This window comes from Malania oleifera, chromosome 9, assembly GCF_029873635.1.
Source record: "Malania oleifera isolate guangnan ecotype guangnan chromosome 9, ASM2987363v1, whole genome shotgun sequence".
In the NCBI taxonomy this organism is placed as follows: domain Eukaryota; kingdom Viridiplantae; phylum Streptophyta; class Magnoliopsida; order Santalales; family Ximeniaceae; genus Malania; species Malania oleifera.
In genome coordinates, this window is record NC_080425.1 from 81,070,593 (window position 1) to 81,086,352 (window position 15,760).

At 34.2% G+C, this 15,760-nt stretch overlaps 1 protein-coding gene across 1 annotated transcript in view; it reads left to right on the forward strand.

Moving 5' to 3' along the window:
• Positions 1 to 977: 977 nt before the first annotated feature.
• The window catches only part of LOC131164134 (vacuolar protein sorting-associated protein 32 homolog 2-like), a 35,677-nt gene continuing 20,894 nt past the window's right edge, over positions 978 to 15,760 (forward strand). The window contains exons 1-5 of the mRNA XM_058121115.1: positions 978 to 1,234; positions 1,323 to 1,416; positions 7,865 to 7,964; positions 14,685 to 14,770; positions 14,889 to 14,980. Coding sequence (XP_057977098.1) covers positions 1,339 to 1,416; positions 7,865 to 7,964; positions 14,685 to 14,770; positions 14,889 to 14,980 — 356 coding nt within the window. The 5' untranslated portion in view covers positions 978 to 1,234; positions 1,323 to 1,338. The remainder of the gene's footprint in view (positions 1,235 to 1,322; positions 1,417 to 7,864; positions 7,965 to 14,684; positions 14,771 to 14,888; positions 14,981 to 15,760) is intronic.

The window sequence follows — 15,760 nt, forward strand, 5'->3', positions numbered from 1 at the left end:
CAAGACCAAACTTACTGTGCAAACACATTTAATGCTAAATTTTTAAGGAAAAAAAAAATATTTTCTTATCTTCATCACTTTCTTCTTAACTACCCAAATGATGCACAATAACTTTCTAAAACAACTGTCTTTAGTTTTTTCAAATATGATCATTCATCTTGCGTATTAACAAATTACAACTAACTAATTAACATACCATTTCTTACACTTGATTATAATTAAGATTTATTAATAGTGAGATGTCATGAATCAAAACAAATGCGTTTTATCACAATAAACCAATGTATTTCAATGTATGTGTATTTTGTTTCCCATTAAAATTTATATGGTTATGGACATGTTATTTTATTTCCACCAGTATATTTTTTTAAAAAATAATTCTTAAATATTTAAAACTTTACATGCATGAAATTAAGCCATTTCACATGTTTATAAAAAAAAGATGTTAAAAATGTTTAAAAAATATTATTTTATACGATAACACCATAAAATTTAAAATTGTGTCACATATATGCCCAACGCATAATAAAATATTATGTGATATAACACATACAATTAGGTAATACATTTAATAGTAATTAATAAAATAAGAGGTACATTATTGTATTTAAAAAATTGAAGAAATAATTTAGAATTTATTTCTTATATTAAAATAGTAAACTTATAAAACTTGAGTTTTAAATTTAAACATGTGAAGTAAATAAAATTGAATATAATTTTATACTACTTCTGTTAGCAAAATCTCATGAAATTAAATGCGAGACTCAATTGCCAAATGTTTATTAAAGAAAGTTTAAAATTAAAAAATAAAATATATTTATTATGCATGTGAAAATATGAATTTCAGATATTTGATTTGAATTTAAGTAAATTTGAAAAAATTTCAATATAATTTTATATTACATTTTTCGATTTACTAATTGTTTTCTTGTGGATGAATGATAATTATAAATTAAAACCACTTAAAAAGCCAATTTACAAAAGTAGGCCAATACGGAAGTTGGAATTGCGGAGAAGATGCATGCGGACAAGTCATCCACCAGTCCAAATTCCAACGGTAGAAAATTACGCGATCGCCGCCCTCTACCATTTCTTCAGATCATCTTTATGCAACCCTTGCATTCTCCATCTCAATACCCTCAAATTGCTCGCTCCCGAATCATTAACCGAGGGCGATCTAATTTATATCCTCTGCCAATCCTTCCATTCAATCTACAGGCACACTGTGGGCTAGGTCAGTCGTATTTTTCATTCAACCTCATGATTTTTCTCTCGTCTTCCTTCTATTTTTCTCGTTTCTGTAATACATTGTTTCTTTACAGATATCGTCGACCAAAGATGCTGTCGCGGGTGTTCAGCAAACCCAAGCCGGAACCCAAAGCCAATGCTCTCACAAGCTTAGACAAGTTGAACGAGGTTCTACACTTCGCCCATTTCAAGCTTATTGTATGTGTGTGTGTGTGTGTTTCAGCTTATTTTTAATTGCTTTTGCAGTAGTTTTCTTCTTGTTTTGTTCGACAGGTTAGAAGTCTTTCTTTCCTTTTTTTTAATTGAAACAAGTGAACCTATTTCTTTTTGGGTATAGCCACATGTTTGGTTGCCCAGAAATCTTTCTGAGTAAGTGAAAAAAAAAAAAAAAGGATGGGGAAGTTGGTTCTTGTTTTTTCAAAAAACAGTGCAAAATTTCCGAACTTTTAATTGGGTTACTACTTACCAGTGCCCTTAAGAGTTGGATCTTTGCATGAAATGAGCAAACGCGCTTGATTAAACTCCAAAGAGTGCAAGTTTTACTTTCCTTGTATAGGTTTACCTGTAATAAATGGCCATTATTGCTATTCTTATGTTGTTTTAATTAGAAATACTTTTATGTACTTAAATTCTTAACTGTTTTTTTTTCCCATAAAAAAAAGCGGCACCTCATTTATTTATTAGAAAACCCCTCACTTATGGTGGAGGAATACTGTAATTCCAGCAAAACAAGTTACAAATAGATAAAAACGAAACGGAACGAAAACGAAATGAAAACAAAACGATACATTAGACTCTTAAATTAGGAATACCAATTTTGTCAATTTGTATCATGCTTATTTAAGGTCTGTGTAGTGGCAGGAAATAATTATTGTTTCCCTTTTCAGTTTTCAAATAATTACAAAAATACACAGTTTTCTAACATTTGTGTTGGAAAGATGGAAAACTTTAAAAGATATCTTCTAAATTTTCCATACCAAGTGGAGAGGCTGAAAAATAAGGTGGCATTTTTTATTTATTTTGAAAAGTGTAATCGGAAATTAAAACTATTTGCCACAACTCTCTTGCCCTTATTAGCAATACTAGCACCACACAGGATCAGACCTCACAGCACAGCTACTCAACAAATATTTTTTGTTACAGCCAGCAATCTCCAGAATGATTTTCTGTTGCATATGTGTCCTATTTCTCTTTGTAATGCTGAAATCTGTTACAAAGAAGATTCCTTCTTTATGTATATAAATACCATGTCTGTATCAAATGCTGAAATATATGAGAATGATATAATTCCTCTCAATTTTATTTTATTTTCTTTGTTTTTGTTTTCTTTGCTCATGCCATGGTATCAGAGCTAGCTAGGACTCACGTCCATTGTTCCAGGTCTTCTGTCTAAAGCTCATAAAGCCTTTCTCTAATGGCTGAAACTCTTGAACAACCAAAAATCCCTGAACAGATGATTCCTTCACCCCCAAACCTCTATTGTCTCTCTTTCCTCCCCCACAAATTTCATCATTGTCAAATTAAATCGTGAAAACTATCTTTTGTGGAAGGCACAAATCATGCCCTACCTCAGAGGACTGAACTTGTTCCCCCCCAAATGCTTGATGAAAGTTCACAGCAACCAAATTCTGCCTTCTTATTTTGGCAACAACAGGATCAAGCCATCATGAGTCTTCTGATTTCCTCCCTATCAAAAAATTTGATTGCAGATGTTCTAGGGGCATCCTCTGCTCGTGAAATATCGGATATCCTCGAAGAACTCTTTGTTGCAAAATCCCATGCTTGCATTATGCAAGTGCAACTGCAGCTGACAACCCTCAAAAAGGGTTCGGATTCTATTGCTAAATATTACCAACGAGCCAAACTTCTCCAAGATACTCTTGCTATGGCTGGTAAAACTTTATCTTCCTCTGATTTTATCACATTTCTCTTGGTTGGCTTGGGCATAGATAATGACTTGGTAGTTACCTCCACTACTACTAGTGCGGAACCTCTCAGTCCAGCTCAAGTCTATAGTCACCTCCTTACTCATGAATCTCGGTTAAACTATCAGCAAATTGGTCTTACGACGTCCCCTGAGTTCTCTGCCAATATCACTAAAAAACAACCTGGTAGCACTCCTTTCCGAGGTCGTGGTTTCTCTCGTGGAAAGGGAAGTTTCTGAGGGCATGGTTGAGGAAGAAATAATGGTCGTTTCCCTTCATCCCCATCCCCTTTTTCACCTAACCGTCCCACTTGTCAAGTATGTCACAAGCAAGGCCATACAACCAGTGCATGCTACCATCAATTTTATTACAACTTTCAATCCCCTCAACCACCCTCCCTCTCAACACATTTCATCTTTGTTCCACACTACACTCCAGCACCTCACCTCCCTGTCGACAATAATTGGTACCCTGATTCTGCTACTACATACCATTTTACACATGATTTCTATAACATTCCTCTTAATCCATCTGAGTACAAGGGTGAAACACAAGTTCGTGTAGGTGATGGTAATTCTCTTACAATTCACCATGTTGGCAGTTCCACCATCCCCTCGACAAATGGCAATTTTCTTCTCTCAAAACTTTATCATGTTCCCTCATCTAGATCTACAACTCTTCAACTTCTATTTTCAGACTCGTGGGGGCCTGCACCAATGCTATCTCATGGTGGTTTTAGATACTATCTTTCCCTTGTAGATGACTACAATAGGTTTACCTATATTTTTCCATTAAAATGTAAATCCGATGTAGTCATGGTCTTTCTATCTTTTAAACGTCATGTAGAAAATCTCTTTAATACAAAAACTCGAGCATTACAATCTGATTGAGGTGGAGAATTTAGATCTCTTAATAATGTGTTGCATTCTTTCGGTATTTCTCATCGCATTTCTTGTCCCATGCTCACTCTCAAAATGGTTTGGTAGAAAGAAAACACCGACACATTGTTGAGACTGGACTTGCACTCCTTGCTCATTCTTACTGGTCCAATGCTTTTGTCACTGCTGTTTTTTTAATTAACAGATTCCCTACTCCTGTTTTGCACAACAAATCACCATTTGAAGTCCAGTTTCATCAAAAACCAGACTACATGTTTTTAAAACATTTGTTTGTCAATGCTAGCCTAATCTTAGGTCGTATAATAATCACAAAATGAGCTTTTGGTCACTCCCGTGTGTCTTTCTTGGATATAGCTCTACTCACCATGGCTATATGTGCTATCATGTTCCCACAACAAGAATGTACATCTCTCGCAAAGTGTTGTTTGATGTAACTAACTTTCCCTTTTCTTCTTCTAACCCGAGCCCATCTCCTTCCTCTCGGCCCAATTCCTCGCGTGTTCACTGACCACTCATTTCCTTTTCTCACACTTGTGGGCTTTCACAGCATCTTCATTCCCATTCTACTCAGCCCAACTCATCAGCAAATCCTTCCATCATTAATCCATCTATCTCCCACTTACCCACTTCGATACTTCATAGTCCTAGCCCTATTACACTTACATCTCCACCCAACATTGACTTAGCCAAATCTTTTTCAGACCCAAGCCCACCTACTGACCCCTCTAGGGCACACTCTACCTCATCTTCCTCAGAATCAACTTACTTGTCGAGCCACCTCCTCCTTATGTTCATCCCATGCAAACCAGAACCAAATCCAACAAACATTGTCCCAAAATCAAAATTGACGACACCATTTCCAGCCTCTTCCATTGCTATTCCAGATGACCCCACCTTTGTAACTGAAGCTTCAAAATTTCTCGAATGGAGACACGCGATGTAGCTTGAATTTGATGCCTTCATGCCCACTAATACATTATCGTTGGTTCCCCCTACCTCTACTCAGAATATTGTTGGTTGTCGATGGATTTTTAAGACCAAGCATCTGTCGAATGGTTCCATTGAATGGGGAAAAGCAAGACTGGTAGCCAAGAGCTATAGTCAACTTGAAGGTTTGGACTACAACGAAACGTTTAGTCTTGTGGTAAAGTCAACTTCCATCAGGTTAGTCTTATCCATTGCAATTTCTTCTGGTTGGCCGATTTACCAGCTAGACGTCCAAAATGTCTTTTTGTATGGGACTCTTGATGAACATGTGTTTATGACTCAGCCACCTGGGTTTGTACACCCTCAATTTCCTCAGTATGTCTGCAAGCTCAATCGAGCTTTATATGGCCTTAAACAGGCTCCTTGCACCCGGTATGCTTGTCTTAGTTCTTGGTTGCTAGAATTGGGCTTTGTTGCTTCCAAATCAGACACCTCACTGTTTATTTATAGACATCAATCCGTGGTTCTCTATTTCATAGTCTACGTGGATGACATCGTACTCACCGGCTCACATCCGAGTGTTTTAGCTCAAATTATTTCAGTTTTAAGCACTGATTTTCCTATTAAGGATCTGGGGTCTTTACATTATTTCTTGGGCCTTCAATGTCATTGTATTGGTATTGGTCTCATGTTATCTCAATAGAAGTACATTTTGGATTTGCTCAAAAAGACAAATATGTTGCACTGTAAACCTGTTGGCAGCCCCATGTCACCTTCCACTAAGTTGTCTGCTTTTGATTCCACCTCTGTGGAAGATCTTTCTTTATATCACAGTGTAGTAATACTTGCTATTTACCAGACCAGATTTTGCCTTCTCTGTCAACCGGGTTTGTCAGTTTATGCATACCCCTTGCCTCTTCCATTGGCAAAGTATTAAGTGCATTTTACGCTAACTAAAGCATGCACTTCACTATGGTCTAGTTATCACACCTTCTCCTACTCCATTTTTAACTGCCTATACCAATGCAGACTGGGCAGGATGCCCAGATGACAGGAAATCGACTGGTGGCTATTGTGTCTTTTATGGCAAGAACTTGGTTTCGTGGAGCTCAAAAAAACAATCCACTATAAGCCAGATCTAGTACGGAGGTAGGATATAAGGGCCTTGCCCCTGCAACCTGTGAATTGTTGTGGCTGCAATCACTTTTGTCTGAGCTGGGAATTTTCTTGTCAAAACCTCCTACTCTTTACTGTGATAACTTGGGGGCCACATACCTCTCCATGAATCCTGTGATGCATACTCGTACCAAACATGTAGATATTGACTATCATTTTTTACGGGATCGGATTCAAGCAATAGCTCTTCAAGTCTCTTTTCTCTCAAGCAAGGATCAACTTGCCAACATATTTGCAAAGCCCTTCTCTGTTTCAAGGTTCTCAACACTTCGATCGAGCCTCACTGTTCTTCCAGACATGCTCGGCTCGCAGGGGCAAATTAGCAATACTAGCACCACACAGGATCAGACCTCACAGCACAGCTCCTCAGCAAATATTTTCTGTTACAGCCAGCAACCTCCAGAATAATTTTCTGTTGCATATGTGTCCTATTTCTCTTTGTAATGCTGAAATCTGTTACAAAGAAGATTCCTTCTTTATGTATATAAATACCATGTCTGTATCAAATACTGAAATGTTATTTTATTTTCTCTGTTTTTGTTTTCTCTGCTCTTGTCGGCCCTAGACCCCCCATCATGCATAGTATGTTTCATGATTTTGAGCCCCAGTGTCAATATGAGAGTTATTTTGGGGTTTTCACATGGGGTCTACATATATCAAAGTTGAAATCCTAAGGTAATTTTCATTGAAGATTGTGGAGATTTCATGGAGGGTCTTCAAGCATATTGTCTAAACACATTTTCTTTTATTTTATTTATTTATTTTTCTTTTGATTTACACATGTGTGCATGCACGAGCATAGCCCTAGGGTGTGTTCCACAACAATAGAAAAGATGTGCATGAAATCTATTCATGTGGATAGACTGCAAATGGTCCTAATCAAACCATCTGAATTTGTGCCTTTATTGCTGGCAACTCAATTAACACTGCATGACCACAGGTGACCTTTTATAGAATGATTGCTCCTGCAGTGGGGTTACTACTGAGTTCCCCTCTTAGTCATGAAGGCTCAACAGACTTTGGAATATGGCCTTGAATAGTTAATGGAGGAAATATTTTAGTAGAAATCAGGTGGCTGAGACAAAATCCTTGTTAGTGGTAGGTAAAATTGAATTGTGTACTATTAGTTTGTGTAGTCAATGTTATATTAGCAGCACATTAAGTTTGTAACTTATGTACAATACTTTAAATTGTAATCCTCTAGATTTTTTCTTGTATATATATATGTGTGTGTGTGTGTGTGTGTATTTTCTAGTGACGTTGATATGGCATGAGAGTAGGTGTTCATATTTTTGGAATTTCTGTTTGGGCATAGCTTCTCTTGGTGTAGCCATTGGCCCGGATGACTAAAACAACCATTGTATCTTTTGCATCAACATCAAAAGGACATGGCTGTCTAAGGGATCTATTTAGTTAGGTGTGATTTGCTTGAAATATTGAATTGGTTACATTTGATTATTTTGGAGGGAGGAAAGGAGCTAAATTCTTTCTGCTTTTCCCTCAATATTCTTAAAAAATACATATTGTTTTCTTTCTCTAATAATATGTTATACTTAAGTGGTTTTTGCTCATCAAAGAATAAATTCTTTTGTTCTTTGATTTCACATAATTTCGTATACTTTCTCTTTAGGCAATACTTTCTTTGTGCAAATTTGTGTGCATGAGGGATAATTAGTTAATCTCATGCAGACACTTGAAATGCTGGAGAAGAAAGAGAAAGTTCTTGTAAAGAAAGCTTCTGCAGAGGTTGAGAAGGCTAGGGAATTTACAATATCGAAGAACAAAAAGGGTATGGTCTTCAATTGGATCAATTGTTATGCTTGTTAAAAAATATTTTTATATCGTACTCTTTTGCGCTATTTTTATTTTTAAAAAGGGTTACAAATTATATTTTCCATGGACAGTTGGAACATTGCATTTATACTTTTTTCCATTTTCTCATACATAATAACATTTTCATTGCCATACTGAAGTTTCAGAAATTGACTCAAGAAGTCATTCAAAAATAGTTTTTGATGTTAGAGATAAAAAAGGGCAATTGCAGTGCTGGAATTCTTAAGGGGCCAGTTTTTTTCTGTGCATTTATTTAGGACAATACTAGGTTTCTAGCATCTTTCTCAGGGTCTCAGCTTGATCAGCTGATTGTTTCTTGGAATCTGTTTTACTGACTTACAGTGGGATTGGATGGTATTGTTGAGTTGATTTTTTTTTTGTTTAATGTTCCCTAGTTTTTTTTCTCTTTCCTTTTTGTTTTTGTTTTTTTTTTTTCCTTTTTAGGAGGATGTCTTATCCTTTTACCTTTTTCACCTCTTACATATTTTGAAAAATTTAAGATAAAAGTATGTTTGCAAAGTTCAAAGCAATATAATGAAGTAAATGCAAGAAATAAAGCACATAGACAAAGAGTAAAGGAAATGCAGAGAATGTAGAGAGATAGAGAGTGAATACACAGTTGCACAATGACCATACATGTTTGGCTCCTGATCTACACCCTTTCCCCAAGGACAACATTTCCTTCATTGTTCTCCACTAAGTATCAACTTGATATAAAATTGCTTGCTTCAACCGTGCAAGCTTCTGCAAGGTGCTTCTAGGACCCTACTACAATTACAAATAAGGGTATCTCACCCTCTTTCACCGTAAGAGGAGTCAAATATTACAAAGAAGATTTTTCTTGAGAATTGACTTACAATGATCAAGCACACTAGGAGGAGAAGGATAATGCAAGTTGAAGCTCAAGATTCTCTTCGGAAGGTGTAGGACAGCTTAACAATATAGCTAAGGAATTGGTTAAGATTGGTAGAATAGCAATGAAGCCTCATATTTGTAGGTAGAATTTGAACATAGTGAATAGAAAATTCTAGACCAGGATCAGATGTTTGGAACTTCATGGATCGGTTATCTGACCATACTAGTTGCTCGTAGCTGTATGATCTGCTAGTACAAACCAGGTCTTAAATTTTGATTTCGACTCAAATTTTGAAGCTCCAAAAATATAGAAGGTTTGACATATTTTTGATTTTGATGTCAATTTTGATTTTGATTTGAAAAAATAACAAAAATTAGTCCTGAAGCATGAAATTCTTTTATGAAACCTTAGAAATGGTTAATAGACATATTAATGTAAGTTTTAGGACTAATATCTTACAAGTTAAATACATCTATATTGTGTATGAGGTGGAAAAATTGCAATATAATGTGCATCCAACACATTTGTAAGATAATGTGCATTAAACATATTTAGTTAATATAAATGAAATTCATAAATCATTTAAATATTATTTATTATATAAATAATGATAATTTAAACATGAATGGTTAAATAAAACGTTGTAAGTTTATATGAATTTAAATATTATTTATTTTGCAAATAATGATATTTTAGACATGAATGGTTAAATAAAACGTTGTAAGTTTATATGAATTTAAATATTATTTATTATGATAATAATGATAATTTAGACATAAATTGTTAAATAAAATGTTATTAGGAGATAAAATTTCACTTTGCTTCTAAATCTCTCATTTGTATTCCAAGGAAATTTCATTCTATAGTTAAAATTTTGAGATTTCAATAATTTTGGATGATTCATTGAGATTTCGATAGAAATTATGTAAGGCAGAAATTGAGTGCCATTTCAATTTTGAGGGTGATGGAAATTGGAAATTTCAATAGAAATTTCAACAATTTCGTTGAAATTTAAGACCATGAGTACAAGTAACAAATGACAGGGATTGGACACCCAGTTCGCTTGACGTTTGGAATCTTTGGATCTTTTAGTCTTTCACTGAGAGATTCCTATTTAGATTGGGCATCCTATCAAGGAGGATAGACTGTTAGATCCTTCATGGTTTTGCACTATAGGCTACCTTTTTGGCCCCAAACATGTTTCTCTTAAGGCCCCAAAATCTAAAATATAGTAATAGCCATTAGGGTCTATTGTGCTGTTCATGTGCGTATCACTAACTCAATATTGTTTTACAAAAGAAAATACAATACTGAAAGGCCTAAGCATGTCTCTGAAATTTGCATGTGCATCCTTTTCACCCTCAAGCTTCTTTTTCTTAAAAAAATTCATGTTGAAGCCAATTAATTGAGTCCTATTAGCCTACCATGTTGCTACAAACACAATTTTTAAAAAATAATGCATTATAATCATAATGAACACTTTGTTATGATTGTAATTGGGGTCTTGACACCTTGAGGCCGTTGATGATTTAAAAGAAAATAATTTTCTTTTTGTTCGAAATTGCAGAGTTGATAGGATGACTCAACTTATTATTTTTGTAGAGAAGTTGTCATTTCACTTGATTAATAATTTGCATTATAATTTTTGTTATTCCTGTAATCAATGGCATCAGCTCCCTTTGAGTGTTTGACTAATCTGAAGGGTGGAGGGGCCTTTCGTTGATTTGAAGTTTGATTCTGTAGGTAAGCAGATTTGAACCCCTGAAAACAACACATATTGTCCATGCCTTGGCCATGTGGCAACTCATGGGGGTTCAGATTTATAGATCTTATTTTGACAAAAAGTTTTCATTAACATTTGAAATGTATTGCAATGGATTCTCTCTCTCTCTCACTTCCCCCCTGCATGCGTGCACATATGGTGTTCAGATGCTTCTTAAACGCCTTAAAACCTTCCTTAAAACTTAGAAGGACGCACATTTATTTTCTTGGTTATAAGATCTTTTTTTCAGTTTTATTAAGTAATCCTGTGTCTGTGTGCCGTCAGCTATGTTGCTGCTGACTTTTGTTTGCTTCTTCTTCTTGTAGGACTGGATTCTTATGATATGACAATTTGATTTAATAAATGGACTTCTTAGCATTAAATTCTTCCTCATGGTCTAGAATATGAAGATTCTCCACCTAATGAATCTCTTACAAAATACTCACTTAAAGATTTTACTCTTGTTTGAAAAATCTTGCTCCATTGCCATCTTTTATCTATGGTGTCGCGACGTCCCGGGAGCGCGTGTGCCCCGGGCGGCGAAATTAAAAATCAATTTTAATTTTCAATTAAAAAAATATGGAATGTCGGAGTCGCCACTAACCTTTTAGTGTGGTTAGAACACATGATTACAATTCCGTTAGGGGTAAAATAGGTCTACGTTACCAGAGTTAGGCTCGGGAGTTCGGTTACGCAAGGGGAAGGTACAAGCACCCCCTACGCGCCTGTTCTTACGAACTGTACCTAATTAATTTGAAATTATCCCTAAGTTAATCTAGTAAGTCTTTAAATTACTCCTTTTTATGAATTTATAAATACACATGAAAAATAAATAAATAAATAAATAAATATGATATATACATATATATTCCCTCAGAGCTTAAGGTACGTGATGCCTAAAGGCTCATACCCCCGCAATAAAATCATAGGGATTAAAAATCAAAAATATTTTATCAAATACACTCCCAAATTTTAGAAATTTTATGGGTTTTCCTAAGTATGAAAATACTAGTTTGGGAGGTTTTGGATAATAGACATAATAATTTAAACATAATAATAACAATAAAAAATAGTAATAAACTAGAGTATTAGGATACCACAATACATACTAATCAACATATATAATATAAGCTAAAATACTAAAACTAGCACAATACAAAATACTAGATATAAATATTTGGTATTTACTAAGATTCTAAACATACCACCATACTATAAGACTAAATATATAACACGAGCTAAAATATCCAACGTACTAATGATAGTAGAATATAAAATATATAATATAGAATAAGATAATGACAATACCATGATATTAAAATACTACATGTACGTTATAAACAAAAAATCTCAAACTTACCATAATACACATGATCACGATAATAATAATAAATATCCACAAAGACTATAATACGTAACAAATTACTATAAAACTATATATACTAAAATAGCATGATACCAAAACACCAAATATATTATATTACCTAAAATATTAAACTTACCATAATAAATAATACATTATATATTAACATACTAAAAATATCATAATAATAAATATATAGTATTACTCAAGATGCTATATTAAAAGTTACCTAAAATACTAAATTAGATGTATGATGTTACTTATAAATCTTAAGTTGTTAAATACCTAATATGACTAACATTCTAGAATACTAAATACACATACAACTATAGTTTTAAAATACCACATGTACTACAACTAATCTACTAAAAATCCTAACATGATATATAACATGACCAAAATTCTAAAATACTAATAATATAATATAAAGTTAACATACAATATAAGCATGAATAAAATAAAAAATATCTTACACATAAGAACCACAACAAGATAACAACCCGAAACCTAAGAATACATATTACACATACAACTTGAATATTGTGCACTAAAAAAAATAAAATAAAATATGACAACAGAAAATATTACAAAGGAAATCTTACCTTGGCAATAAAAAGAAAAAATCCTACAATAATGAAGATAAACAAATTAGTATTTATAAATATGGAAATTAATTATTAAAAATCCTAAAACAATAACCAAGCAAAATTCAAACTTTATAATAAAAACATGTGTGTGCTGTGTGTGTTTTACTCTGTGTGCAGTGTGTGTGTTGCTGTATGTGTTGTGTGTGTGTGCAGTGTGTGTTTTGTAGTGTGTGCTGTGTGTGTATGTTGCTGTGTGTGTGCAGCGTATGTTTTGCAGTGTGTGCTGTGTGTGTGTGTGTGTTGCTGTATGTGTGCGTTTCTGTGTGTGCTGTGTGTGTGTGTGTTGCTGTGTGTGCTGTGTGTGTGTGTTTCTGTGTGTGATGTGTGTTGCTGTGTGTGTGTGTGTTTGGAGAGAACTCACAGAGGGGGTACCGGAGGAGTGGCCGCTGCTAGAGAAGGTGACCGGAGAGGGGAAGACACGTGAGCTTCTCGTCGGGGAATTGCCGGGGCCTGGGCTGTGCGTGAGTGAGGGAGATGGACTTGTGCACTGCTGTGGTACGACTCTTGCTGGCTTGTGACTCTCTTGCTGGCTGCTGCGTTGCCGGAGTTGATGGATGAAGACGTGAAGAGCTGCCGGTGTTGGTTATGGCTGCTAGGTAGCGGGAAGGTGAGGCCTGCCGGTGGTTGTGGCAATGGGTGGCTGAGAGAACGGAAGAAAAGAAGAAGATGGAGGAATGGTCGTGGATTGGTGGGGCTGCAGGGATAAAGGTATGCGGCAGTGTTTCCGTGAGGGAGGCTGGATGAGTGGTGGCTGGGTGTGCGTGAGAGAGAGGGAGAGAAGAGAGGCTTCGGTTTTTTTTTTTTTTTGTTTCTTTTTCTTTGGTTGCCTCCGCCCGCTGCTCCGTGTGCTGTTCCCCCCCAATTGGTTCCGTGAACGTGCCTTTAAATAGGCATCTCCCCAAAAACCCTAATGAACACTTTCCTTTTTTTTTTTTTTTTTTGTTTTTATTTTTTATAATAATAATAATAATAATAGTTATAATAATAATAAGAATGGTAAGATAATAATAATAATAATAATAATAATAATAATAATAATCATAATAGTAATACTAATAATAATAATACTAATAAATACCAATAGTAATAATAATAATAATAATAATAATAATATAATAAAAAAATAATAATAAAGATTGCAAAAATAACAAAAATAATAATAATGATAATAATTAAAAATAATACTAATAATTAAAATAATAATAATAATAATAAGGATAATAGGAAAATAATAGTAAAGTACTAATAACATAGGAAAATAATAATAATAATAATAATAATAATAATAAAGTATCAATTTTGAATAAAATAATAATAATAATAATAATAATAAGGTAATAATAAATAAAATTAATAGTGGTAATAACAATAAGAATAGTAATAATCCAAAATAATTATAGTAAATTAATAATAACAATAATAATAAAATAATTATAAGAAAGTAATAATAAAAATACTAATAATAATAATAAAATAATAAAAGGGAACCCCTTGTTCTATTTGGCTAGGGCAAAAATAGGGTGTCTACAGTGGGGTCGAGGTTGGTTCCTGGTTGGATACTGGAAATTATTCTGGTGACCGACTGGCTTGAGCTTGAATTTTGGACTGGCATGTGTGTCCAGAACTAGCCCATTTATATTTGGAAAACTTGAACTGTCAGATTGTTTGAAATTAACATATTTAAAACTGTTAGATTGTTTGAAAATTAACATGGTATATTGATTGTAATATCATTTTAAAATAATCCTCATTATATATTGTATACTTCTAGCTGCATTTATAATACTTTTGGCACATTTATTATAGTTTTAGATTTGTGCAACATGTGTTATTTCTGACTGGGATTTCAGACAAATATAGCTGTCATTGACTAGGTCAATAACATGGATTCTTTAGTTTTGCAGCATTCAAAGATTTTCTGCATGCATTCATTATTTAGAGATTCATGTGATATGCAGCTCTCTTGGCATATAGATATGCCCTAAAATATTGTTTATACTGATTACCTGTATCCTGGTTGAATTGCTTATTTTGCTGTCGTTATCTAGCTGCTATAAAATGTTTAAAAAGGAAGAGGCTATACGAGCAGCAAATTGAGCAGCTTGGAAATTTCCAGTTGCGTGTTCATGATCAGGTCAACTTCCAATTACATTTAATTATGTTCTTAAATATTTTTTTTATTTGTGTATGTTTTTAGGTTCCTTTAAGAATCTAGCATGGAAGAACCTAACTGCTTTTGGTTTGTGTTTCAGATGATTTTGCTGGAAGGAGCAAAGGCCACAACTGAGACTGTTGATGCTTTGAGAACTGGAGCAGCTGCTATGAAGGCCTTGCACAAAGCAGTGTAAGTGCCACCTGGCTTCCTTCATTTAAATTTCATGAAAACTAAGGTGTAGTCCCAAGAGGGGGGGTGAATTGGGTTAAAAAATTTCTTTTAATACTTTTTAAGAATTCGTAACCTCTTTTAATTCTTTTAATGAATTCTTGACTTGTTGATTTATCCAATATACAACAAATACTTAAGTCTTTTTACAATTCTCAAAAACAATATTCAATCCACAACCATATATCAACAAAAGTATTCAACACGACACAAGTAAATAAAACTTAAACAATCAACCAACCATTCATCAATCAATGTGTTTAATCCACCAATACCCAATCAAGATAGCCTTTTGGCAATTTTCAGTTTTTCAAGAATTCAAGATATTTTCTAGTTTGTAGCCCTATAAATATATGTAAGCCCTGTAGTGATGAAACTTGTTTTTTCAATGCAAGCTAAAACTCAAATTCCCAACAACTCAGAATTTAAATAAACTCTTAGTTAATTTGTCTTTGAGTATTAACCAATCCACCAACTCCCTTTTGAGGTTTCCGCAAAGTATTGATCAATCAACGTACTCCCTTTCGGTTTCCGCAATCCCAAATCAAAATTAAACTTTGGTTTATTTAATTTCCGATCCACGTAGTTTTTATGATTAAGGAATTAGAAACATCCACGCAGTTTATATGTTTGCTGAAAATAAAGAGAGTAAGGGAAGGAGAGTGAGACTGAGTTTTTTATGAAGTTTGGCTTATCCCCAGCCTACGTCCTCGCCTTTGGCAAACCACCAAAGGATTCACT